General features: G+C 42.2%; 2 protein-coding genes across 4 annotated transcripts in view; one reads left to right on the forward strand and one right to left on the reverse strand.

The window, feature by feature from the left end:
- Positions 1-444: 444 nt before the first annotated feature.
- LOC140272234 (transmembrane prolyl 4-hydroxylase-like) lies at positions 445-11,692 on the reverse strand. Its single transcript, XM_072367604.1, has 9 exons — positions 10,976-11,692; positions 10,507-10,588; positions 5,439-5,635; positions 5,213-5,303; positions 4,223-4,385; positions 3,957-4,142; positions 2,749-2,839; positions 2,349-2,472; positions 445-1,458 (listed from the first exon to the last, which is right to left on the reverse strand). Exons 1-9 carry the CDS (start codon positions 11,330-11,332, stop codon positions 1,244-1,246), a joined length of 1,506 nt encoding a protein of 501 aa, XP_072223705.1. The 5' UTR covers positions 11,333-11,692; the 3' UTR covers positions 445-1,243.
- Positions 11,693-13,088: 1,396 nt separating this feature from the next.
- Positions 13,089-25,734, forward strand: part of LOC140271173 (cyclin-dependent kinase 17-like) — a 39,589-nt gene continuing 26,943 nt past the window's right edge. The window contains exons 1-3 of one of the 3 annotated variants that reach the window (XM_072366278.1): positions 13,089-13,439; positions 18,907-19,067; positions 23,230-23,394. In XM_072366278.1, coding sequence (XP_072222379.1) covers positions 18,938-19,067; positions 23,230-23,394 — 295 coding nt within the window. In that variant the 5' untranslated portion in view covers positions 13,089-13,439; positions 18,907-18,937. The remainder of the gene's footprint in view (positions 13,440-18,906; positions 19,068-23,229; positions 23,395-25,734) is intronic. The other 2 variants (XM_072366279.1, XM_072366281.1) reach the window with 2 other exon arrangements.

The raw sequence follows: 25,734 nt of genomic DNA on the forward strand, positions 1-25,734 counted from the left end.
AATGTACTCTTTAATCCACTACATAATTTACCTTAATGATTACAAACCAGTATCTTACAGCTGCTAAAAGTGCTATAGCCAGATTCTAAAATGTAACATAATGTAAAATCTCGTGCAACATGCATTTAAATGTTCCTTACATGTTGCTAACACAAATCCAACAGCCTTTTGTCTATCGAGGACTATCATTATATGGTAGCACAATGAGACGAGCCATAAAACTTTGATTTTATAACAATAATTTCATAACACTTCTCAACTTACACATATATCTCAGCCAGGACTCGTTGCAGTTGGGACGTCTCATAATTCTTGTGCTCCTTTTGCATTCAATTAAAGTTTCTTAAGTCATTGATTTTTAGTGCTATACTTGGTGTCGGGTGACATCTAGTGGTCATCGTGCACATCCACAGCAGTAGAGGCAAACAATCACGCAACAGCACAAATGAAGCATAGGTTTATACAGCATATTTCATAGCATTTTAAAACATGTAAGTACAATAAGACACGGTGACAGATCCAGTGCAACGGCAAGCTGTTATAAATATGCATTCCTTTAACTCAAACAGTGGCAATAAATAACATTTAAATAAATTAAACTTAAATAAATAGTCTGAGACAATAAATATGTTTCAGTTGTGGGGATAAGAAACACCCGAAGGACGGCATTCACAGTACGTATAACATCTTATTAAATAACACGTCACAATAAGTTAATTCATTCTGGAAACTAACTGAGGAACAGCTCACATACAAAGTCTCACAAAAATTTCCCTCAAAAGCACATTTGCATATGACTACTGTGGCATGGCTTTTAACAAAAGGCTTTAATTTCTTAACAATAGATGCCTGGTAAAACTAGTAATCAGGCTCTTAGATATGACTACATCCTTAACAAATCCTGTGATGGTGTCAACGTATACTCTTAATATGTTCTATACATTTAAGGCGCAGTTTAAAAAGAATGACATTCATTCTGTGAGACAATGATACGATATTCATGTTATTCATGAATTAACTGAGAGGAAATTGGTTAAACCCTCCCCCTGTAGTTCATATCAAAAACTAAAGCAAATTTTTATTGAAAGGAGATGATATGTGATGCTATATTGTGCAATTTTCATTTTGATTACAACATTCGACTTTGTGGAAATACCAGCCAGACCTCACTGGATTCATTGGTGTAGAAAAAGGACTCGGTTGTAAAAGTAAGGTTGCTTTGTCATGTCAGTACGACACCTGGCTATAGATCTTGGTGGAGGTCACTGTGTGAAAGAGACTGATAACGGTCCTCTGTGCCAGATGAAGCTTGTTGCCTTTGGGCAACTAGTCTCTGGTAGCGAGCCTGCTGTTGGTGATCTGGGTCCACATTTACCCAGCTGTTGGCCACCCACTTCACCCCTCGCCTCACTGGGCAGTCGCCATGCAGGGAATACTCATCTAGCTCACCCATCCAACCTGTGGAAGCCAGGGGAAAAGATGAAAAGCATTTATGGAAGAGGAATAACAAGGAGAGCCCTTAATGTAGATTTGGACTCCGTCCACCCCATGTAGGCCAAAAGCAGTTATGAGGTGGTAGGAGGAGCTGGATGGAAGGTATAAGTTATATATGCAATACCTCATTTCCATATTTCACTCTTGAAATAGAAATATGCAGAATCATGATTGAGGGGTTATGTGGGTGTAAAAATGCACGATTATGGTTACTAATAAAAAACATTTTGCATGTTTAGGCTCATAAACTGTACTCTGTTTAAGGCTTATAAATGTTACTATTTAGGATTTGAGGTTGAAATAATGTCACATGGACGCCGTCCTACAATATATAAGATGGCAGTGATACTTTAACCCTTGATTGTGACACCATTACGTTTGGAGATGGAGCTTTTTGACTTTTCATGGGATTGGACTTGGATGGCAGGCAGGACGGTTCAGTGCCTGAACTCTGTCGCTACACAACCATGCTAATAATGACAAACAATACGAGCAGAATTTACTATTGGCAGCATAGGTATAAGTAATTTAGAAGGAATACATAAAATGTAGATTTTTCAGGACAGGACAGTTTCCCCTCTGCTGTCCATCTTAAATCAGATTTTTTTTGTGTGTATCTGGTTCCTGAATAACATGACCTTTCAATATTAGTTGTCAGCTTTGTCTGCTCTGTACAGATTCTACAAATATCCTAGTAAATAGTTAGTTTTTTATCTTAAGCATTACAAGACTTTTCCTGTGTCCTGTCAGTATTAAACTTCAAATGAATATTTATTAAAATAAATAAATAACACTGAGATAAAGAAAAGCACACTTGCATGTTATACGATATAGGCAAAGCTTTCTTTTCTTACCTCTACCATCAGAGAGGTGGTTGTACCAGAAGAGGGCTGTCCCAGCAGTGGCTTTCATTCTCAGATTCCCTCTGCCACATGTCTGCTGGGTGTCTGTCAGATCAACTCCATTCTGGGCCAGTGCCTGAAACACACAAAACAACGTCTGCTGACATATATTCAACATATCCTGACAACAAAACATTCCGTCCTTTTGTTGACAGATTGTACGAAAAAGAACATTTGCACTTTCAATCATTTATGCAATAAAAATTTCAATCAAAGTGACTTTAATCACTGGAAAAAGTAAACTACTGCATTTTCAGAAGCATGATGGTTAATTATAGTTGTCATGATTTCAAAGTGGAAAAGAAGAAAAGTGGCAGTGTTGGTTTATAACAGATCATGAAAGTAAAGTCACCTGCTCTTCATAGGTCCGATTGTCTGCCACAGGGAAGGTGGTTTCACCACCATCCTCTACAGGGCTGAGGTAGAATAAGATGGTCAGATATCTGTAATAAATAAAAAAGAAGAAACAAATACAGGTGACTCTCAAATGACCATATTCTTTGATTTCTCCAGAAAATACAGGCGGATACTGGCCTCCACAACAGACTAATCACTACCTCGCAAACAGACCAGTTTGTGAGAATCAAGGGTTGTGTGTCTGAGAAGGTGGTCAGCAGCACAGGAGCACCACAGAGGACTGAGCTCTCACCGTTTCTTCACTCTGTACACCTCAGACTTCCAATATAAATCAGAATCCTGTCTTCCCCAGAAATACTCAAGATTGCTCTGCAGTTGTTGGGTGTATCAGTGATGGATAAAAGGCTGAGTACGTGAACTGGCCAACCACTTTGTGGCATGGTGTGTGAACAGTCACCGCATCTTCAATGTAAACGAGGTAGAGGAGATGACTGCTGATTTTAGGAGGAGCAGGAATAAGCCAAACAGAAGATGTGGAGGTGGTTGAGGAATACAGATTCCTGGCGGTTTACCTGGACAGCAGACTGGAATGGAAATGTGACTCTGAGGCTGTCCTCAAGAAGGGACAGAGCAGACTCTAGTTCTTAAGGAAGCTTAGGTCCTCCAATGTCTGCACCAAGATGTTGAATATCTTTGATAAGTCTGTGGTGGCGAGTGCAATCTGCTCTGCAGCCATCTGTTAGGGCACCAGCCTTTTAGTCCATGACTCAAGGACAGTTTAACTGATCAAAAAGAGCCCCATGATCTGACTGTGAAAAGAAAAATTCTGTACAAGTTAAGAACATAAGCAACAACACTGCCCACCTTCTACATAATACAGTGTTGAAACAATGTGTTCAGTAAGAGGCTTCTTCGTCTCCTCTGAAAGAGGAGATTGCTCCTGCATACATAATGACAGTTTATAACGATTGTCGAGGCAACATTACAATTTCCCTTTGGGATAAATTAAGTATTTTTCCTTTCATTTTATTTTATTAGTACTCAAACACTAACTTTCTAAAGCATGGCATTGGAATACAATTACATTTAAAATGAGGAAACTTGAGAATGAACCCTAAAACCTATTAAAAACAACAAAATATACATACGCATAACCTGAAAAGTAAAATGGAATATGGAAAAAAGAAAATAATGCATAGATACCTGCAAGAGACCTCTGTGAGAGCGGATGTGTTTCCTGCCAGTCGTGTGTGTGCACAGGTGGTCTCTGAGCGGGAAGGGCTGCTGTCATAATGGGCATTGCTAAAGTCTCCGTGCTCGTAGCGGATTACTTGCAGAGGTTCACTCAGCTCAACCAGAGCAGAGGGCAAATGTGTCAAACCGATGACTCTGAGTTTAAAACATAAGAAAGTAAAATAGGAGGTTTCATTTCAATTACATGACAAAGTGTGAACAGGTACAGTAGTGACCTCTTCCTGAGTGTCTGCAGCACATGGTGGGATCCTGGCCCTTGATAAAGCCAGGTATGCTTGCTTCTCTGTTTGAAGTGAGTATGAAGCTTCTCACTTTGCTGCTGTCCTGGAAGTTGGGACACGTGATAAACACGCCTAAAGTCCACCAATGTCAGCATCCCTGTCAGAGATACAACAGCAGAGAAATTATTAACCAAACTTTCAACACAACTGAATGCACACTTGAATTCTTGTTGAGTGAAAAATGTTCTACTACAGCCTCTTTCTCCCCCTATTTCTTCCCCTTTTGTTCAGCCATGTGCTGGTACTCTCAGCTGAAATTCTCTGGCCTCTGGGAGGCCGCGCCCCAGCCGCAACAATAGCTCTGGGGTGCCACAGTAGAGGTGGTCGGGGAGGGGGGTGGGCTATCCAAAGAGCGTGGAGAAGGGAGTTGTGGGATACAGGGTATCCGGGGGAAAATTAAGGAAAGGGGTTAGAGAATAATCAGCTTTTAATGAGATAGGACAAGGCACATCCGGACTGGGATGTGTAGAACGCCTGGCACAATAGCATCAGGTCAAAATGGTGTCACCCCTCTTCCTGCCTTGCCACTCACAAAGACTTGCACGCAACCACAGCCACCAAACTACTGTACACTTACCAGTGCACAGCCACGGCACACACACACACACACACACACACACAGCAGAGGTCCACCAGTCTGTTGGATTCATTAGTTAAAAATGTAAGTGGTAGCACAGAAACATGAAGATGAATTTCAACCATCTTAAAAATTGGTCTTAATGTATCTAAACTGAAAATAAACAAGGTTTCCTGTCTTTTTTTGGACTGCTGGATATGCATCTCAGAAAAACACCACTTCAGCATTCTGAAAACTTGAGTTTTTGTTTTGTTTGGTTTCTCAAAATGAATTATTATCTTCCCTACATGGAATCAGAGAGACCAGTCCCAAATGTACAAACCTAAATGTACCGCAGGAGCACAGACCTGTAGGGCAGGCTTCCAGACCCGTCAGTATCTGCCGTAAGTTGTCTGGGCTCAACCAAGTTCCATCTCGGGAGCGAGAATGGCTCACAATCTGGAGGAAAGATCACAACGTTTTTCTAATTTCACCAAGAAGTAAACAATGGTCTGACAGCTCATGAAAGTTTTTTAAAGAAATCTGTCTTTCTCCTGGAGCTATATGGGATATTCAGTGTTTCTTTGTTGTTACCTCCTGCTTCTGAAGCAGCCCATCTTGATTGAGATCCAAAAGACTGAAGACCTCCTCTGTGCTGAGAGAAAGAAGTGGCTGGTTTAACTCCTCTTGTCCCTGGCTCGGTGCTGCTGTGGGACTATCCGTCAAACCCTTGAGCTGAGCCAGCTGCACCACCACCCGGCACTCCTCTTCTGACAGGAAGCCGGGGATCTCTGTCAAGAACATGAAACAAGAGCAGCAGATGCTATGAGATATTAAATATTGGGCAACTCGCTTCAAAAAGCAGACACATTTAGTTCATATTGTCACTGATATGATCAACTGCTAGTAGATCTAGTTTTATCATTACACATTTCATAAAGTTAGTGGGAATTGCCTTTTTTCCATGAGTCACCTTAACTCACCTTAAATCACTGTCTGAGATGAAAGTGAGGATAAAAGATTCATGATAAACCAAAGAAATTTGCTTAGAGATTAGGTAAGGCTGATCAAAACCAAATAAACTGTGCTTGACTTGCTGAGAGTGTTTAGAGAGTTGCTGATGTGCATAATGTCTCACACATTCACACCTTAAGATGACTGTTAGGTAACAATGAAGCTACTTAGAAAGCAGACAAAGCCAAAACATTTCAGAAGTTATGAAAATGTCACTTCAATTCATTTTGGAAAATCCTACTTTGAAAGGTAGCCCTTAGAACTTCTGCAAACACGCCAGTAAAACGGTTCTTTACTGAGCGTGGGCAAAGTTAATTAACTGATTAGCCTTAAGTGGATCAGAAAGATCTCTGTCAGCCGTGACTTGATCTCTGACTGATTAGAGTGTAACAAAACCTTTCAGTGAATTTTGAGACAGTCTAATCAATGCAAGCTGATAAAAACACCTTTAATAAAAAAAATAACAGAAAGATACATATATACATACATATGTTGTAATAATTGAGCAAACTGGAAAATAGAGGTAAACATAAAGCCTTTTTCTATTATTAAGACCAACGGTCTGCACTAATACCTGTACTCCCTGCTCTTTTCGTAGGTCTTTAAGCAGAAGAACAACATAATGGCAGTGGATGTGAGCTTTATATGTAATGAGTACAAGCTACTCAGTGTCTATACACACTATTCACAGTCATTTGCAGTTCAGCCTGTTCAAAAAGCAGTTTTAATGACTGTTTTCTTCCATAGTGAGGACTCTGTGCAGTCTTCAGGGAGTCAGGAACTGCTCATATCATTCAGCACAAAGAGTAACACCCTACAGTTTTTCATCCTCCACGCTGTACTTTAATGCAGCTTTTTCAAATCTAAGTGTGAAGATAGTACCGTTCCATGATTTTCCCCTTTTTCATCGGCAATCCAACCGTGTCTCTCAGTCATGACCCCCTCTAATGAAAGGCTTCCGGCAGGTTGGTGCCTTGTACAGTAGAGGCCTTGTTTGTCACATGTGTCTCTTACACTGTACCCTTGGTTAATCCCCATTGTCCAGTCAAGCCTCATTAATCTGGACAACTGATATGAATGAAGAGGGACTGAGCCTTCCTCTTCTCCCTCCCACCAACTGTCGGTCCTTCTCCCCCGGAAAGGAAGTGACCTGCTTGTCAGAACAGGAATCAGGCCATGTCTACACAGCAGGACAACACAAATTTTGTTTGTATCCTCACACACATCCTCACACACATACAAATGCCCTTTTTTGTCTGCCAACAGCTTCAACGGGTTCTGCTGTTTCAAGAGATATTTTGATTAACTTCTCTTGAAGGTTTATATGACCCTGTGGGCAGATATGTGTATCTCTACTACAACAGGCATAAGTATGGGTGGAAAGAAAATGCTAAAATGAAAATGTGGAGTTTCACAACATGAGGGAAAGCATCTTCCTCAGTTCAAGCTGTGGACACAATTCAGTTCATCCACTTAGTAAATCTTCAGCTATGTCAGATACTCATAAATGGAAGTGAAAGCAAATTACTCTTAACATTACAATTTTTACCCCACCCCTTCTTCCTACGGCTCTTTACACCTCCCCTTTCCCCTTCCTATGCAAATCCGTTCACTGCCCACTATAAATGCACCTATTCTGCCATCCTCTCCTCCACTGTCACACAGAGATCATTATTACTTCAGCATTTCTCCTACTTTCAGACTTCTGTCTCAAGACGACAACATTTCCTCTTTCTATAGCCAGAATGTCCTCCTATTCAGCCTCTCTGTTATTTCTCTTTCTTCTTGCTGGGCCTTGCAGCCCATCAGCACTGAGTCCTGCTAGAGTAAGGGGAGGGCTACAGGGACTTGTAAGGACAGAGGGCAGGGGTCGATCAGGACTGAAGGACAAAGGCGGGGACAGGACGAGCAGCAGTGAAACGGGATTGGGAAATACTCATCCATCTAAACCAGGAGCTGCTGCGAAAGATGATGGTGAAGCGTGGGAAGAGCTTGGTGCTACAACCAACTTCAGGTCGACACTTTCAATCAGTGACGGTGGACTATGGGAATCCCGCAGCTCCTCCCGCTGTGTGCCCATCCCGTCGGGCATGGCCTTGTGCCAAAACATCGGCTATGACAACATGAGGATGCCCAACCTGCTGGGCCATGAGTCTCCAGCTGAGGCTGTGCAGCAGAGTGCAAGCTGGCTGCCACTACTTGCAAGAGAGTGCCACCCTGACGCCCGCATCTTCCTCTGCTCTCTCTTCGCTCCCATCTGCCTTGACCGGTAAGTTTGCACAAAACAGGTCAAAGTTAAAATAAATGAGTTTTTTGTAGAAAATGTGATTGTCGCAAGCCGTCATTTTTTCGTACTGACAATATGAGAAGTTCCTGTGGGGACGACAGATAAAGCCCAGTTTTATCAACAGAAACCTAAACAGTAAAATGTTACATTCATGATAATGTTACAAAGAGCCACGGTCATCAAGGGACAAAACCCTTATGATATCGCTCTAAATTGGTGGAAGCCTTGGTGGGAAGGCTGTGGTTTCACAGATTCCACACCATCAAAGCACCACCACCTCCACAGGCCACACTGACACCTTTTAGCCGAGAGAAACTAACAAAAACACCAAATGTTATCTACCACTGAGCAAACAATTCAAATCAGTTATCTAATCCTCCCCCTCCACTCTACCCCACCCCCACCTACTGCTTCATTGTCAGGTTTATATCACCCTGCAGAAGTTTGTGCGAATCTGTGCGGGACAGCTGCGCTCCAATCATGAGTTGCTATGGCTACCCCTGGCCTGAAATTCTGCGGTGTGACCAGTATCCTGCAGACCATCTCATGTGCATCTCCTCCATCACAAACACCACTGCTCACATGGGGGGGCGCAGAGGTGAGAAACTGCAGAGACACAGCTTGAATTCACTTCATTAAACTAGTCATCTAATTAGTGCTTTGACTATTTCAGTGCCCCAGGCAAGCTGTCGGGATTGTGAGCTGGAGGAGGCGTCTTTATCAAAAGACACGCTGGAGACCTTTTGTAGGAGTGATTTTGGTGAGTGCCCACATTCCTCTACCGATAACCCCCCTCTGCATCTATTCTTGTGTATAAGTCCACTGCTCCATAAATAGATACTACTCAGGCATTGTGCTTATCTGATGTCTTCCCAGTTGTGAAACTACGTCTAACGAGGCTCAAGTACAGTCCAGTAAGTCTCTCTCAATTCTCATTGGCTGGTGAACTGGATGTCCTGAAGCATGGGCCCCAGTTAGGCGGGCAGCTTCGCTCGCGCATTGAGCTGTGGCTGGAGAGGGATGCCACCTGTGTAAGGAACATGACAAGGCAGCATCCACGAGGCGGTACCTTCTTGGTGACCGGTACGGTGCAGGGGGAGCGTCTGGTGGTCAACAAGGCTTACGCCTGGCAAAAACAGGACAAGAACCTAATGGCAGCCGCACGCAAATGGAAACGTCACAGATGCAGGAACTGACATTTTGTCAAGTTAAAAAAAAAGTCAGGCATAACTGAATAGAGACAAACTATGGTTAGGGGATACAGTTTAGAATTCAACCACAGGCCTCCGATTGTAAATAATACTTGCTCTGTTTTCTTTCCTAATAACTTTTAAAACAAGCTGTAATGGAGGAAATACTACGCTGGCATTACAAAAGAGCATGTCAAACACCAGCATATATGGCTTTGGACGTAAAAAAAGAGTTTAATAGGAAATGTATATACTGTATTTGTAAACCTTAATTTAATATTGCTGATTTGAATTTTCTGTTCTAAATAGGGTCTCATCAAGCGTTGCTGGCACCAATCCCAGTCTGGTACTTGTAGTATTCTACTTAATAGAGTTAAGAGAGAGCACACTTTTTAAAGTTAACTCAATCAATCCTCTTTTTCTGCTTGAAAAATTAGTAAAACTGCAATGAACTAATAAAAAAATTCTTTGATTCTTTGTTCTTCCTATTTTTTTTCTCACAAAGTAAGCAAACTAAAATATGTCTGTCTAAATAACTTTAATCAAATCACCTCGTGGGATATAGCGGCTGTGATTTTGGAAGACAGCAAGGTTACATTCGAAATTCCACAATAACCAGGGGAAAAGAACCAACAGCAGGTGCTTCTCCTGGCAGGTGGCCACCTTGTTGTCAAGGCCTTGGAGTCTGAAATGCAGGAATGACACAGCTGGGCACACTGTGGCTGGTGGTGATGGTTTGAATACCTGAAGCATCGAATGGTTAGCCTCTCTTCAAAATCGATAGCCCTGTTGCTGTCTGAAGGAAATCTCCCTCCTGTTTAATAGAAATCCTCCAGTGTGTTTTGCTTTCAGTGCAGCCATTGCCTGAATCACTCAATTCCAGTGTTTTTTGTTTTAGGTACCATATCGTAGTGGTATTACGGAACATGACTCCTTTACAGACACCTGAAATGCTCCCTTCTGCAACACTGACAACCCAGCTGCGATCAACCGTCTACGACACCTGTGTGTCAGCTAATGTAAAACAAAGGTGCTGAAAATGGCCAACACTGATCGGTTCTCAAGATGCTTTGATGTGAGTTTGGACAGGAGCATCCCTCCTCTTAAATCCCACTGAAATGTCCTCCTGTCACTACCAGCAGTTCATATACAAACATTAGCCTGCACTTACCAAACAGCAGAGGCTTCAGGCTGAGAGTCTTCATTTCATGCATTCTGTCTGGTTCAAGGGACACCTGTTGAACATGTCCAACCTGTAGAGGAGACATTTACAATGCATGCTGAAATTTGACATCTCTTAGTGATTGTTTTGCATCCCTCAGCAGCCATTCTGTGACACTCCTGGACAGGTTCTAATGTCTTTCTGATTGTTATTTGACTCATTGTGGATCTATTTGACTTATATATTTGTATCCATCCCATTTGCACCTAATTTTGGTTGTTTAAAGTCCATCTCTCTTGGGCATAGAATTCTGGGATGGGGTGGGAGGAGACTGCCTGGCGGCCTCATTCAGTAATCTTTAAGGTAATGACAGTTGTGAGTTTGCAAAGTTAAATTACTGACACTGCACTTCAGGACTCTTTCCATCAGGGAGGTAAAATGTAATACTGCTTCAAACAGACATTACACCGTTTCTTACCCGTATCCCCTCAATGCGAGGGAGGCTGAAACTTTGACTGTAGTCCTCCGCGTGGAGCTCTCTTGGCGGGGGTTCAGGTTGGGGCAGACTGTCACTGATGGGTACCGAGGAACCTGCGTCTCCACCGGCTAAATTCGCGGGGCCGTTGTTGTAGTGCACGTAGAGCAGCAGGGCGATAACGTTCAGGATGTACACATGGAAGAAAACCATGACAACAACAAAATAAGCACGAGAGCAGACATTGCTCCTCTGGATGTGCATTCGGGTGGACCGACAACGGGGATTGTACGGTGCTGATAGTATGCCACTGCTGTCGAATTCTTCCTCCTCTAAGAAATTTTCTTCAGCGTCTTCCATTTTTGTATCCCACGATTTCAAATCAGTCGAACAGGAAATGTTACAAGGTAAGCTAAAAGTCCAACAGATTAATAGTGTCTCCTATACGTCGTCAGCCGCTTAGCGTTAGCAAATCTGAGCAGCTCGGCTAGCTCCGGAGCACACCCCACTGCAAACCTCCGGCTGTTTGGATAGAAACCGACGCTGACGTCTCTGCAGTTCTGACCCAAAGAAACGGGAAAGCTTCGAGCAAATGTGCCGACAGTAGATTTCTTTGATGGAATCATGTGTCATCATTATTTAAAGTCCCTTAATCCCGCGTTAGCTAACTGGTTGATGCGCTGCCCTGACAACCTGCCTAACAACAAAGACAGACAAACCAACGACCGCAGATGCCGCTGTTCAGGGGCTGCAGTGAATCACTAGCGGCCTCTAGCGGTCAACATTCGAACGGTAATGTTAACGACTTTTCTCTCATATGTATGGCGAAATAATGCACGACACTCTTCAAATACGTCTTTATTTGGATACAACTTTCGAAGAAACCCAGAACTCGGATAGCCTCGACTAGGCCCACATTACTTTGGAATATTAGACGGCACATGATAGGGAACCGTTGATTTAATCTTTTACTTTTAAGCTTTTTATAAACTTAAACCTGTCTCCACAACAGATTTAAAGCAGCAACTGCTGTATTAGGTCGCATATTACCGATAGAATAAATGCTGTCTCATGTTTTTTTTTTTTGCGCCTCAACACATATCTGCTTATAGCAGTGTTACAGGCCACACATGCACACACTTTGACTAAATTTGTATGTGTGTCATAGAGACAAAATGTGCTCCTGAAGTCGACCATAAAAACAGTTTGGAGATCTTGGCAGGTGTGTGTTTATTGCCAGATGGTTATTAACAGAACGGCCTTGCAGGTGTGGTGCGAAACGGTCTTTGGTCCCTACCACTTCAGGCTCTCCTCTTCACATCCTGTTCACCAGTGTCCTTATCGTTAGAAATCTTTTTATCTATTGCCTCTTTCTAAATGGCCCAAATCTCTTGAAAACAAGATGATGCATCTCATGGGGATTGTCCTCTTAATGTCTATTCACCCATCAGCTTTAACAGTCCCTCCTGGGTTTGCTCCAGTGAATGAAATCGTTTCAGCTTCTTATATCAAGGCAAGTTTATTTGTAGAGCACAATTCGTACACAAGGCAATTCAAAGTGCAACCACATGGTGGCAAAGTAGACCAGCAACTAGAAACTTCTCAAACTATGCTGTGTCATCTGTGATTCCCGACATTCATTGTTGAGGAGTTCAAGTGATCCTCGCTGTAGTGTTTTGACTTTTTTATTTTCCATCTTCTAAAGCTCAAAAACCTGGTGATGTTGAGATAACCTCATCTGCAGTCGTATGAAAAAGAGGACCATGTTATATCGTGTGACAAACTACATAGCAACCACAGGACCCAGTTGAACATCAGCATAGACTTGTCATTTTAATTTTAATCTTAGGTTGGTTTGCTTTGACGGGCAAACCGAAATTTGGCAGTTACTGTGCTTTCTCCGGTTGGATCATGCTTAATATCCATAATTTTCATGCATCATTCATGGGAATTTTCTCTGAGGTGCATACTGATAAGGGAATCCAGGTTGCTTAATGAAAGATAATTACCCCGGTGACGATACCCCCCCGAAATTCTTCTATCTGACCTCACATTTTGCATGGGGGATGTTGGAAGTGGGGGTGGATGTCAAATGGTCTGATACACACACGGACACACACACACCCCTTGCGGTGCTTTCCGGGATCACGCCACTGCTTCCACTTGGGATCCACACAGCGGCAGCGATATGGCTGATCATCACGGGACGGGACGGCGGTGGTTATAAGCGAAAGTTGCCACAAATAATGATTTATCACAGGTCAGCAGTGCACTTTGTCCGACGACAGGACACCGCGACACGCCGTGCAACACTGGGATGAGCGATATCTGACCGGTGGTACTCAATCTGGTGTATTTTACGGAGAAGTTGTTGGAGGAACTTGTCGCAGTGGCTTCATCTCAGTGTGCTGCCCGGATTACCACACACAAGTGGAACAATAGTCTCCTGCAGCAGGAACACTAGCAGGTCGGTGGCAGCTGTGTGTTTTGTTTAAGATCGACCTGTCTTCCCTCCTCGTTGTGGTCCTGTAATTATAATGTTGGAATAACAAGTACCGAAACCCCGATTGTCCTACCACTTGACATTGCAGGTGTGCTTATTTTTCGACTCGCCGAAAAAGACGCATTTTACGTGTAACATCCCGCAAAGGAGAGTCTATGTGGAACTGACGTGAACACTTTGGGACTCTTCGTGGAATGAAGCGAGGAACATTTAGGCTACAACGGGGCAGATTGAGTCGATAAATGGCGATACAGGCACGAGAGTCCAATCCGAATCAAAGCGCATTCACAATGCGTTTGTAATTTTGCGACAATTTCAGTGTCCCGTCGCGCGTAAAATACACCGAAGCATCAGGATAGTCTTTGAGATTGCCCCCCGTTCCTGTTTCCCCGGAGTTTCCTAACCGGTCGGGCGGCTGTGCAACTTTTCTTCGCCCTGCCCGATTCTCCTCCTCCCGGATACTTGCGTCAGGAAAACACGGGGAGAGAGGAACTGACCTCAAACGCAAAAGGCCTGAAAGGTAGAGGAATCTCTCTCAGCCAGGCCTGACGTCAAGCGACGTGTGTTTTGGTTTGTGTCCCGCGGAATTTTTCATCCGGTAGCTTCCCACTAATGTGCGCACTGCCTCCGGTCAGGTCAAGTTAACTTGGTGCTCGTCAGGACGTGCGCTCGTCAGCTAATGCGACGGACAGTCCAGTGCTGCGAGTCACGCAGTGCTGCCGATAGCCTCCCGCATAAACTGTGTAAAAACGTCAAATAGTCTAAGCGGTCTAATCCGGACATGTCTCAGGGCTCTTGATTTAATCCCTGCGAGTTGGGAGTATATTTTAGAGGTAAATAATTTATGTCAATCTCACTGTGGGATGCCCACGCGTCTCCGTCAGTTCCTTCGCCCTTGTGATGCAGCACGACTGAAATATCAAACTGATCTCCCGTAAACAATAATAACCCACATACACAGTGATGCGATATAATGGAGTCAGGACAACAGTTCTCTACTGCAGCCAAACAAGGTGTCATGACCTTTGCATGGGCATTCATACTTTTTGTGTGCAGTTGCACGGGCAGCATCCTTTTCAGTGAACATTAGCTGTACATCAAGTCATTTACATCACTGAGCTTTAAAATTTGTTGCAGTTGTGTCTTGATGGCAGTAATGACGATTGTAATGTATGTAAATGATTATTGTGCTTTCAGGGGCTGCAGCTATCTTTTGTTGCCTTGTTTTAATAATTAGATTAGGTCTGGAGATGATTCTACGTGTCACACTTCTGAAGTAACAAAGTCAACTATTTATTTTTTCTACATTCTTAAAAAGAAGCATCCCACAGACCGGTTTATCGACACAAAAAGGCCTCGATGACAATAGAAGATGACAATAACTCTCCTTATTGAAGAAAACCCCACTTTAAAGAGCACTGCTGGGAGGTGCCAGCGCAGCATTGTCAAAGTCTGCAATCAAGAAACACTGTCATGGATGTAAATACAAAGGATTTACCTCAATATGCAAAACACTCAAAGACCAGAATAGACTTTGCTACAAAGCATGAATTTGGGATGGATAAACTCAGGATCAACTTGTTGCTGAGCAGTGGGATGAGAGAACAAGGAAAGGAAGGAATCATGATTTAAAGCATACTAATTTGTCGATCACACATGGTGGAGGCAGTCCTATGGTGTGGAAGTGTAGCTGTAAATGGAACAGGGTCAGTGGTGTTTACAGATGATGTGATGGCTGACAGAACTAGCTTTATGAACTCTGAAGAGTAAAGAGCCGTGCTTTCTACTCACAGTTGCTGTGAAATTGACAGGACTCTGTTCAGTACAGGTGGATGAAGTAATAAGTAACAGTGGAAGATGTGTTACTGCACTGAACAGAGGTTTGAATTTTTCTCTGCGTTCCATACATCTGCCTTTTATACGATGCAAAATTATTCCAACTATTGCGATTTTCATTTCTGCTACAGTGCTTGCGCTTTGTGTAATCCTTGTGAGCCAAGCGCGACCACAATCTTGGAGCCAGGCACAACTATCTTTTCTCTTCTTGTGGTGGAAAATGGCCTTTCCCATCTTTTGCTCATTCTTTTGCAGCAGGAGATTAGTTTTGACTGTCGTTCTTCTGCTGGTTCATTCATCTTCCTTCCATTATTTCCTCTTTTCATCCTACTTCAGACATTTAGGTTAAGTTATGGGAGAGAAGCTCAGGAGAAGCCGTCAGGTTTAGAAGAAGAATGGACTATTTTGTGGATCATCTGGTAATGTCTGTGGGATTCTGTAGTTGGGCAGATTTGTGCATTACTCATGCATCCTCAGGCTGCTGCGCAAAAGCAGTGTTTTGAGTGCCACTGAGTGCCCGTCCCACTCTGCCACATTGCATGTGCGTGCAAGCATGCGTATGATTCATGTTTCAGTGAAATACAGAAGAATTATTTGTTTGTAATGAAAGGGGAAGAGAGGGAGGTGAAATATGTAAAACAATGTGGCTGAAGCAAAATGTGACCTTTGAAACACAAACTGTCAAAAAACATTAGTTTGTCTGTAAAGTGACTGTGTCATTATTGTGCGGTTGTGTTCGGCACACACACATACCTTAGGTCCATTCATTCTTTTGCTTCCTAAAGGGTTTTAATTGGCAGAGGAATCCCAGAGAGAGGCTGGCAAGGATTGCATGATGTGGTGCTTTGTGCAGTCTGAAAGTTTTGAAAGCTGACATGAGCATGTTTGAGTGTGTGTGTGTGTGTGTTGGCATGCGGGGCAGCTATTGAGAGATGTAAATTGTGAATTCTCAGTCTCCTTTTTCTTCTTCTCTTCACCTCAGAGACACAATCTGTGGTTCCAGCCCGGTCTTGTAACCTAGCAACCCAAATGGTGTGTGTCTTGAATAAATCTGACTGCGCTCCTCCTCCGCCCTCCTCAGGGGTGTGTCGGTTCACCTCACCTCCAAGCTACCGCATCCGTGCAGCCAACCTACACAGGTGGAAACGCATGCTCACAGGATGCTAACAGACCCAGATGACTAGAAGAGGTTTAATTCCTTTAGTCTTTAGTGTCACTTTAAGCGCACAGCTAATATTATAACCCTTGTGTATCAATGCGTTGTGTTGCTTTCAAATGCAACAGAAGCAACAGAAGGCTGTTCTAGAATGTCTTGCAGAGTGAGTGCAGCCTCCATCACATGTTGCATGTCCCTCTGTTTGGTGGGAGCAAAGTCTTAAAGTCATTCGTGGTTTGCCAGGTGTCTGCTTAGTGTGGCTTGCACATGTTGCAGTCTGGAGCCACATGTCTCGTCCCACTCACCGATGTGCCTCTGCCAAGCTCTTCACACTCCAACGTCCATCTGCACCAGACAAACCGCAACATTCTGCGGAGAACATTTATAACACCTCATTTCCTGAAACCTTTCGTAAATGTGCCCGAACACCCTCGGTGTAAACATTGAATGCAGCTTAGCCCTTATTTTATCCACACAAAGATAAAGCTTTCCAGCTACTAGTTCAACTAAAAGAAAAGTGAAGTCAAAACTGGGAAGCAACCAAAGTAAAAGCCTTTTTAGGCTGATGTCAGAAAGACATGCACATCCTTTATAGATGCAGTATCATACTAAAAGTTTGTAGGTGTTTCTAGCATTTCATAAAAAATGTATAGAAAAGTAAGTAAATGTTTCCATACAGTCAATGCTGTTTTTCTCTTATGTGTAGCGGTTAAATAGGGACTTTAAAATCCTAATTTACATCAAATTGGAAATCTCAGCTATTTATATGTAATATATTGCTGTATCCTGAAGTGATTTTCGCTCTGGGAAATGAGACTCCCATTACCGTTGGTGTTAGCTCAACTCAGATAGGATTTAGACTGTGAAATGAGTTATTATTGTGTAGCTGTGTGTGTGCGTGCATCCCTGGATATGAGCTTAAGTGTGTATTGATAAGATTGCTATGTATTAACTAGGTAATAAGCAGAGCATTAGATAGTAGCTGTTTTCTACTTCGTGACTTTGTGAAAATCTGCAGATGATAGCTGCATTCAGAAGGTCTTCTCTCCTATAGAATGCTTCTTCTCTAATCAAGTCTTGGAAAATATGCAGATGAGGGGGGAGGAAGGTTTGTAAGGGGTGATGTGAAATAAAGGAGAGCTGCTCTCTTCTTGCTCTGTTGTTCCTTTCTTCAACTTTTCTCCTGTCTCTGAGAAACACATCTGAACACACTCATCTGATCCGGCAGAAGCTTTATGGTTAGCAAATACTCACATCTTTTGGGGGAGATGGGACAGTTGGCCTGAGCGAAAATGTTTGAATTCCCCTGGAGCACTGGTTGTCTCTAATAGGCCTGAAAGACTGGAAGACCCAGGAAGAATGAATGGCTTTTGTTGGAGCCTCCAACGATGGACACAAAGAGAAAGGCAGTGGGTGTGAAGTATATTAGTGTGTATTTCGGTGTGTGCGCTTGAGCACGTTAGTTCCAGAGACCTTATGGGTTAGATAGGAGCAGGAAGTGAAATGGAGACAGAAATACTCTGCCATAGCTGCCTCTACCTTCAGGCCATGAAGCAGTGTTGAGGAGTCTGACAAAGTGACTTACGCACATGAAAATACACATATACTGTACACTCCTTAAAAAGCAGACATCAAATATCTGCTGAGGGGCACTTTAAAGAACTTTGAAAGCTCTGTGATGCTAAACACAAATACATTATCTTGCAGTTAGGTCATCACTGAATACACTCAGTATATAAGGCACTTAGCTGGAGAAACAGTGTATGCTCACCCCAAATTATTTCAAGGATGCAATACTTTGCTCTGCTGCAGCTGCATATATAATATACCATGAAGTCTTTGAAACCAGTTTCCCTTCACAGTTTGGTTGTTGTCACATGGCCAGCAGCTTTGATTGGACCTCTTTGGAACAGACCTAAAATAGCACTTATGCCGTAAATAGCATTTGGCTTTGAACTACTTCAACCTGTAGTTTGTGTCCCCTGGATTCTGTATGGATGATTGATGTAACAGCCAATGTGTGTCAATAACAACTCATCTTGGAAAGCTGCTCTTGTCTAAAATCTCCGAGGAGCTGCACAGTCAGCCATTTACATGTTTTTTTCTGTATTTTTTTGTTTGTTGTTCTCATTCCCTCTCGCTCTCTCTGGCTCCCTGGGTTTGTCTGTCTCTCATTCTTTGTCTTTTATTCTGCAGTGTTTGCACTTGGGACACATAACAATGAGAACACACGCTGCGTGAGCAAACACAATCATCGGGAACCCAAAGAACTTTAGAAAATGCGCTGTACAATGTACAGTGAAGACTAACAAGGTGGTGTGGACATAGCTGTCGCTGCTTCTAATGACAGAAATGCCGCTGATTATGGTGTTTGAGTTGTACTCGTTGTGTACTTGATGATAATGATAATGTTGCTGGTGTTTTTTCCCTCCTACTTAGGCCTGTGGGCCCCGGTGGTGCAGCTGAGAAAATGGACAGGATGAAGATAATCAAGCGGAGGCTGTCCATGTCTCTACGCAGCGCTCGGCCCGTCGACGACTCGCTGTCTGAACTTGCAGAACAGATGGCTTTGGATGAGCCATCCACAGCCAGAGACAACGGTGAGACATGTTCACTCACACATGTATAACCAAGCAGAGGATGTGTGAGGGGACCTAGTCATACAAAACAACCTAATTTTGCCTTGCATGCAACCACTTGCATGCTAAAGTTTGGGCTGGTCAAAATGTTTTCAGTGACTATTCAATTCAATTTTATTTATATAGCACCAAATTACAACAAATGTCACCTCAAGGCACTTAAAAGAGGACTAGAAGAGGAGCTGATCTGAAGGGATAAAGTAAAAGAAGACGTTATTTGCAAAATTGTACAAAAGGGTGCTTCATGCAATTTTATAACGATAAAAAGGAAAGAAGCACTGTAAAAAGGTCCGGGCTTCTAAAGAAATTTGAGCTCTCAGTCAACTTTTACGAGGTATCAAACTGTAATTAGCATGTTAGGACTTCTTCACAGTAATGATGACTTAAGGCCCAGTGATGCAAATTTCAAAGCCTTAAAAAAAGCCTCGAACCTCGTCTCATTAATCATCAAGCTTGGGCTCCTCTAAGCTGCCGAGCACTTACAAAAATTGAAATAATCAAAGCCCACTAAACAGGAGAAAGCCATGAGGAGATAGAAATACCTTTTCAGGTAATCGCATTTGTTGTGATTTGGTGCTATATGAATAAAACTGGGTTAAAATAACATCTTTTCAGTTTTATAATGTATTTAAAGATGTTAACAGGAATGGTTGAGGTCAATTTGAAGTCTGGAAGTTTAAGAAAACTTGTATAATTGCTAGAAAAGTAGTTCAAGTTTGTCTGCAAAAGACTTTAAGAAATATTTAGCAACCCCTGAAATGTTGGTGTTCCATTTCACTGTGCACCCACACCTACAGGAGAGGTTTTCCTCCACCTTCGCCTCAAAATTCAACACCACAAGTGTGCAAATGAAACAAGCCGCGTGTTTTGGGAACAAATAACGTTGACTAATGAAGGCAAAGCAGGAGTTCTTGACTGAAATGACTGGAGTTATGTTTGGAAAAAAACGGTGCAAAGTTAAAGTAAAAGAGCTCCTCTCCAACTGTTAGGGATGATGTTGGATTGATATTTCTGTTGACTTCTGTTCCCATGAGTGTCACAGGAAAGTTTTCAATGGCAGGGGGATTTTCAGCTGAATATTAGAAAAGAAGCTGAAGAAAACCAGAGGATTTCTGTTCATAATTTTGAAAGTCTATACATTCTCTATATACTCTATACGTAAATAAGAAATTCTAATGATTTTACTTGAAATATCGGATTAGCGTGTCATCTTTAACTGTATGCCAACAAATATTTCTGTCGAGGTATATTCCAACCCTTGCATGCCACAGTATACAGGAACAGTTATATGTAAGGATAATTAAAGAAGCTTTAGAAAAGGCAGAAATGCAGCATGCAATGCCATTATGTTCAAAAGTTATCATGTCGCCTCCATAAATAGAGTTACTCAGTGATTAGTTAGGGCTGGTGTCCTCCCACACGGAAACCAGTTGGTAAAGTTAAATTCTTCTTCTTCTTAGAGATTCTTTCTCAGAAAGAGGCATCAATTACTGTAATGTTGTGTTTGTATGTTTTTCATGTGATATTTTGCTGCTTCTCCAAAAAGATAGCATTCCTGCGTCACCCCAGTAGATGCATAAGACTTATTCAAAACTAAGACAGCAGATATTATACTGTTCTCTTCCTCTTGTTTGTCCTTCTCTTATAATAGTTAATTTTCAGAGATAATGTATTTATAATGCAACTTGCACATATGCATGCATCTGTTATTCCAAAATATGTACATAAAACTGACACGCATACAGAGAAAGTTTCACCTGGGCTTACACACGCTGTCTGTCACGTCTTTATCTCATCTTCTGCTTAAACACAATTAACTTCACTTGTCACCAAGACTGAAAAATGGAATAAGCTGGAAATGTATTTGAATTCACAAAGTTTTGGTGATTCAGATACAATATTGTTTTCAGTTTAATCTTCCTTTCTCTGGCATGTTTGTAGCTGAGTGAGGTAACCTGGACATATCTTAGTGGCAGCCATGATGTGATGATGAGATCTTTTATTAACTCATTTGGAATGGGAACCACTGCAGCAATCCCCAATGAGGGATAAATCGATAATTCTGTCCCACAATTCTTTTCAACCACAACAGTAAAAACAATGCTCAATTATTTCAAATGCTATGTACTTCCTCCTTCATTTAAATAAAGGATGACTGGAGGGTAAGTTTGAGCTGCCTAAATACTTTGGCTAATGACGCTATGCAGCGATTGAATAATGTTTGGTTGATAGGTCGCTCAAGCCAGCTGGAGTTGGGATGAGCAGACAGCAACTGAGACAATGGGCAACAGCTGCACTGCATAAACCTTATCATCTTACTTAGTTTCACTTGCAAAGTACATCTTTGTCTGTCTCTATAGCAGAGCAAAGCTAAAGGACCAGCAGCAGCACTGACACAACTAAAAGCAGCTGACAGCTAAGATCTTACCAACAAGTGGCAGCAAAATGCTAAAACTTCTAGACACGTGCTTGTGAGGCAGGGGAAGTGCTTTGAAAGAGACTACGGGAGGTAATTTTTCTGACTGTTTGACCATAACTAATGTCTCTGGTTCTAGAACAAAGTGAGGAAAGCAGTGTCATTGTTTGAAACTCTGGGTGCCATCTGCTGGGTATCTTAAAGGATTACAGGTCCAAACTCAGATAAATCTGAGACCTAGCACAGAGACAAATTTGATCATCTTTGTGAGTGTTGGCATCATTTTCTGTCGGGATGATGGCTTGCCTCTGCCTCCCTGCTCAGAGAGAAAACAGAAAACAAGGAAAGAGCTGTTGTTCAATTCCAGCTAGTTTGCTGTTTTCTTTCTGTTTGTTGTGGATTAAAGGAGTGATGATGTTTACTCCTTGTTGCTATTCCAGATCCAGGGCTGCAGCATCTGCACCTCTACCTGATTAATTTTCCTCCCTGCCATCTCTCTACCATTCCTGCTATTTTTACATCCCTCTCTTTAGTCTTTAGTGTCAGAGAGCACAGGCAGCTGGTGAAGGAAGGAGAGGGATGAAGGGAGTGATGTAGAGGATGAGAAGAGGGACATTAAACTTTAACCAATGCTCTACATGACCATCTTCTTTTACCCCTTTTCTTTGATTCATCACCACCTTGCACACACACATGCTCACAAACACTCTCACACAGAGAGGCTCATACGTAGATATTTCAGTCAGATTATGCAGAAAAGGGTGAAAAATAACTTGCATTTTTCAAAGTGCTAATGTGAAGCAATGTCTGAGTTTGATTCTGTTCTTCTACAGTATTCTTAGTGGATTTAAACTTGTTAAACTATAAGCGAGACTGGAAGGGAATCATGTGAGGGAACACTAAACCATAATCCTTCATGATCGCAGTGGAATTTCAGGTGCGATGTGGAGTAAATGGGGAATTATTTAAAAGATAGGAGGGGGTCCACATTCTACAAAAAGAGATTAATTATTGCTAATGATTCTGAAATATAAGTGATGACGCATGCATGCTTACAGTGCTAACATTTCAACACATTTCAACACATTTTTAAGTTGTGGGACTTTTTTTTGGAAAACCCAGGGAGCAGATGATTATCCATAACGCTCATCAGTGGCTACAGTCAGCTAACTATGTTTTGCGGCTGATCGTTCCCATACGTCTGTGGCCTGTTTTCTTCTGTTTGTGTGCTTGTTGCCTGTGTGCATGTCTGCTTATGTTCTCTCTGCTCTTTGTAATCAGTCTTCATCACGTGTGACTCAACATATTTTTAACCGTGCATGTCTCATACACTTTCCATTTCACTTTTCATTGCGTTGTGCTGCAGCTGTTTCATTTTCTTCTAACATGAATACAGCAACTGTATGCATCCCCTGCCTTTTATCTATAACTACTACATATTGTAATGTTCCCACATGTTCTGCTACCTTTCTGTGTCTGGTCTCTGTGTGACTTTATATCATCTTTTTTTCCTCTCTCTTTTTCTCTCATCTTGTACTACTACCCCCTAATTTTTTATTTTTTTTTGCTTTTGGTCCTTTCCTTTCTTTTCCTTTTCTTTCAACCTGCTGCCCTCCCTTAATTGTTCCCCCCTTCTTGGTCATTCTTTCTCTTTCTGCTCTCTTTTTGTCCCTTTCTCCGGCTGCCTGTGTATTTCGTGTATCTCAGTGCCCGTGGTGGTGTGCTCTGTGCACCCTCCTGCCTCCCATAGTGCTCCCTCCTTCCTGCGTCAATATGCTGGTCATCTGGGCCGTACCGCCCTGCGCAGAGAGCCAGGTGGGGGGCTGGAAAGAGACAGAGCCTTTCTGAGCCTGCACAGGACTGGATCTCTGGGTATATGAACACACACACACACACACATACACATTCACACACACACATAAAGAAACATCAAGAAACGGAATATTCAATTTCTCACTACTCTGGGTACCATCATAGACCATGTGGTCTCTTTTTTTAATGCACGTGTATGAATTAACTTTACTTTCAACCAGTAGCATCCAACTGCATGCAGTGTAATGAAGCCATAAGACATGATTCACAAGAACATTACGGGTTAGCACTCGACACTGGGTGTGCCTGACGTTTTATCATGGAATTATAGTGACAATCAGTCATGCGGTCACTTCTGCTGCTGGAGAAGTTGAACTTTTCACAACTTTCCACTTCAAGGAATATTTACAAAGAGAAGCAGCAAAGCCCAATGCCATTCACATGAGTGGAATGAGAACCGAGACAGCTGAAAGCAGAGAAATCAGAGAACTGTCACCTTGAAATTAAAATGGTTCTGTCTGACATTTTTGACAAAACTGAGTTATTCCCACCCAGTCATTTTGTTCTATAATAACTTTTCCACATTAGATGGGCTGTTTCTATAAAATATCAAATGTTAGCAAATCGGCACAACAAGTGTGGCTCTCAATTTCTTCCTTTTTGTAATTATTATTAATCCGCCTAATATTTATTATGGTAGCTATTATGGTAGAAACGTATATGATTCCTGGAATAATGTGTTTAGGAATCAACTATACTGACCTCTGCTGTGGAACATATACTTAGAAATATTTAGATTTTGATATTGTAAAGTCAGATATAGTTGGGGTGCCTCTCATTTTCACGTATGAAAGCGTATTTTATGTATTGTTTTTGATTTTCTCAAAGAAAAGACTTTGGAGCTCAATATCTCAAAACCACTCAGAAAGAAGATAGAACATTATGATTTCAAGGTGGCATAATATACTCTAGTCAGTCACATAAAGGCTCAGTGAGCACTGTTGTTTGAAAAGTCTGTTTTGCTGCTTTAACTGACATACTCCAGGTAAAATGTGATTGCAAAAAAAAAAAATTCACTTGGAAAAAACCCATCCATCCATTTTCTATACCTGCTTAATCCGTCGGTCGGGTTGCGGGGGGGCTGGAGCCTATCCCAGCAGTCATTGGGCGAGAGGCGGGGTACACCTTGGACAGGTCAATTGGAAAAAACCTTTGCATGTTATTCAGTATTTCTCAAAAATCAAGTGAAACAGCCCCCTGTCTCGTATAGACAGCTCATCCCCTACTGTTTCTCAGTATCAGACGTTGTCATTGCCCGTGTTGGAACATTTTCTGCCCAGTTTCACTGCTTCTGTGTCTGCAGTGTGATAAACTGATAAAAATGTGCGGTAGTTTGTGTGTTTATGAGTCACTGTTGGGGCTGGTGGATGTGTACATTTTAGGGGGGCTTGGACAATACTGCCACCTGTGGGTGGAAAACAGAGATTAGAGCATGTGTGTGTGTGCATCGAAGAGTTTTTTTCACTGAGCCTAAATCTGCATTTACATGCACAACTTGACCATGCAGCCAACATTTGCTACAAATATGGAAGGAGAACACTTAATCCAAAATACACACACGTGCACACACTCCTACACTCACACGCTCACACGATCACTTTTTCCTTCTGCCTGCATTATGTAATGTTGTCTGTGGCTATATGGATCCCAATAATCTCATTTCCCAGGGTTGCTGGACAGCTTATATCAGGAGCAGTAGAGAGGGATGCACTGTGGAAAGGAAAGTTGGAGATGGATGTAATGAGAGGAACTGAAGATGATGATGCTGGAGATGGGTTTCGGATTAAGTTGAGCTTTTAAATGAGTGAGAGGAAGTTGAGTATGGATGAAGGGACGGAGCCCCTGACAGAGTGGTACTCCAGGAGGACGTTCTACAGTCACGTTGGTGTTGTGCTGTGTATCTCTGTGCTATGTGCATTGAAGGAGAATCAGAAACTTAGAGTTCACAGCAGCTCTGTGAGCTGTGGATACTGTGTAAGTTTGTTTGGATAACACTTGATCCCTTTGAAGAAATGTTGTAGACACTAGGACATGGATGAGTTTTGTTTGAACTCTGTCACTCCTGTTGCCAGCATTATTCTTGAGTTGTGATCCCCATACCAGCATAAACTTTGGTGACCTTACATGTAGAAAATGGGCTCTGATTTTGTTTTTCAAAGTTGATAATGATAAATATTTTCATTGTAAACTGTGATCATTACATGTGTCGTGTGGGGCGTTATACAATTAAAGGGTGAGCTTGTCACGGCTTTCTGGCAGACAAACTATTGTTTTATGCAAACCTCACGAAGAAATACAAGTTATATGTAGAAATATGTGAATGTATCAATCATGAGCCCA

This window comes from Leuresthes tenuis, unplaced genomic scaffold (genome assembly GCF_036924035.1).
Source record: "Leuresthes tenuis unplaced genomic scaffold, fLeuTen1.0.hap1 SCAF_16, whole genome shotgun sequence".
Taxonomy (NCBI): Eukaryota; Metazoa; Chordata; class Actinopteri; order Atheriniformes; family Atherinopsidae; genus Leuresthes; species Leuresthes tenuis.

Bases quoted from the DNA above. Each gene is read 5' to 3' on its own strand.
- LOC140272234 (XM_072367604.1), bottom strand. From the start codon at position 11,332: ATGGAAGACGCTGAAGAAAATTTCTTAGAGGAGGAAGAATTCGACAGC. The intron at 5,304-5,438 runs GTAACAACAAAG...TCTTTCCTCCAG, and splicing joins GGCTGCTTCAGAAGCAGGAG to ATTGTGAGCCATTCTCGCTC. The intron at 2,473-2,748 runs GTGACTTTACTT...TGTGTGTTTCAG, and splicing joins ATCGGACCTATGAAGAGCAG to GCACTGGCCCAGAATGGAGT.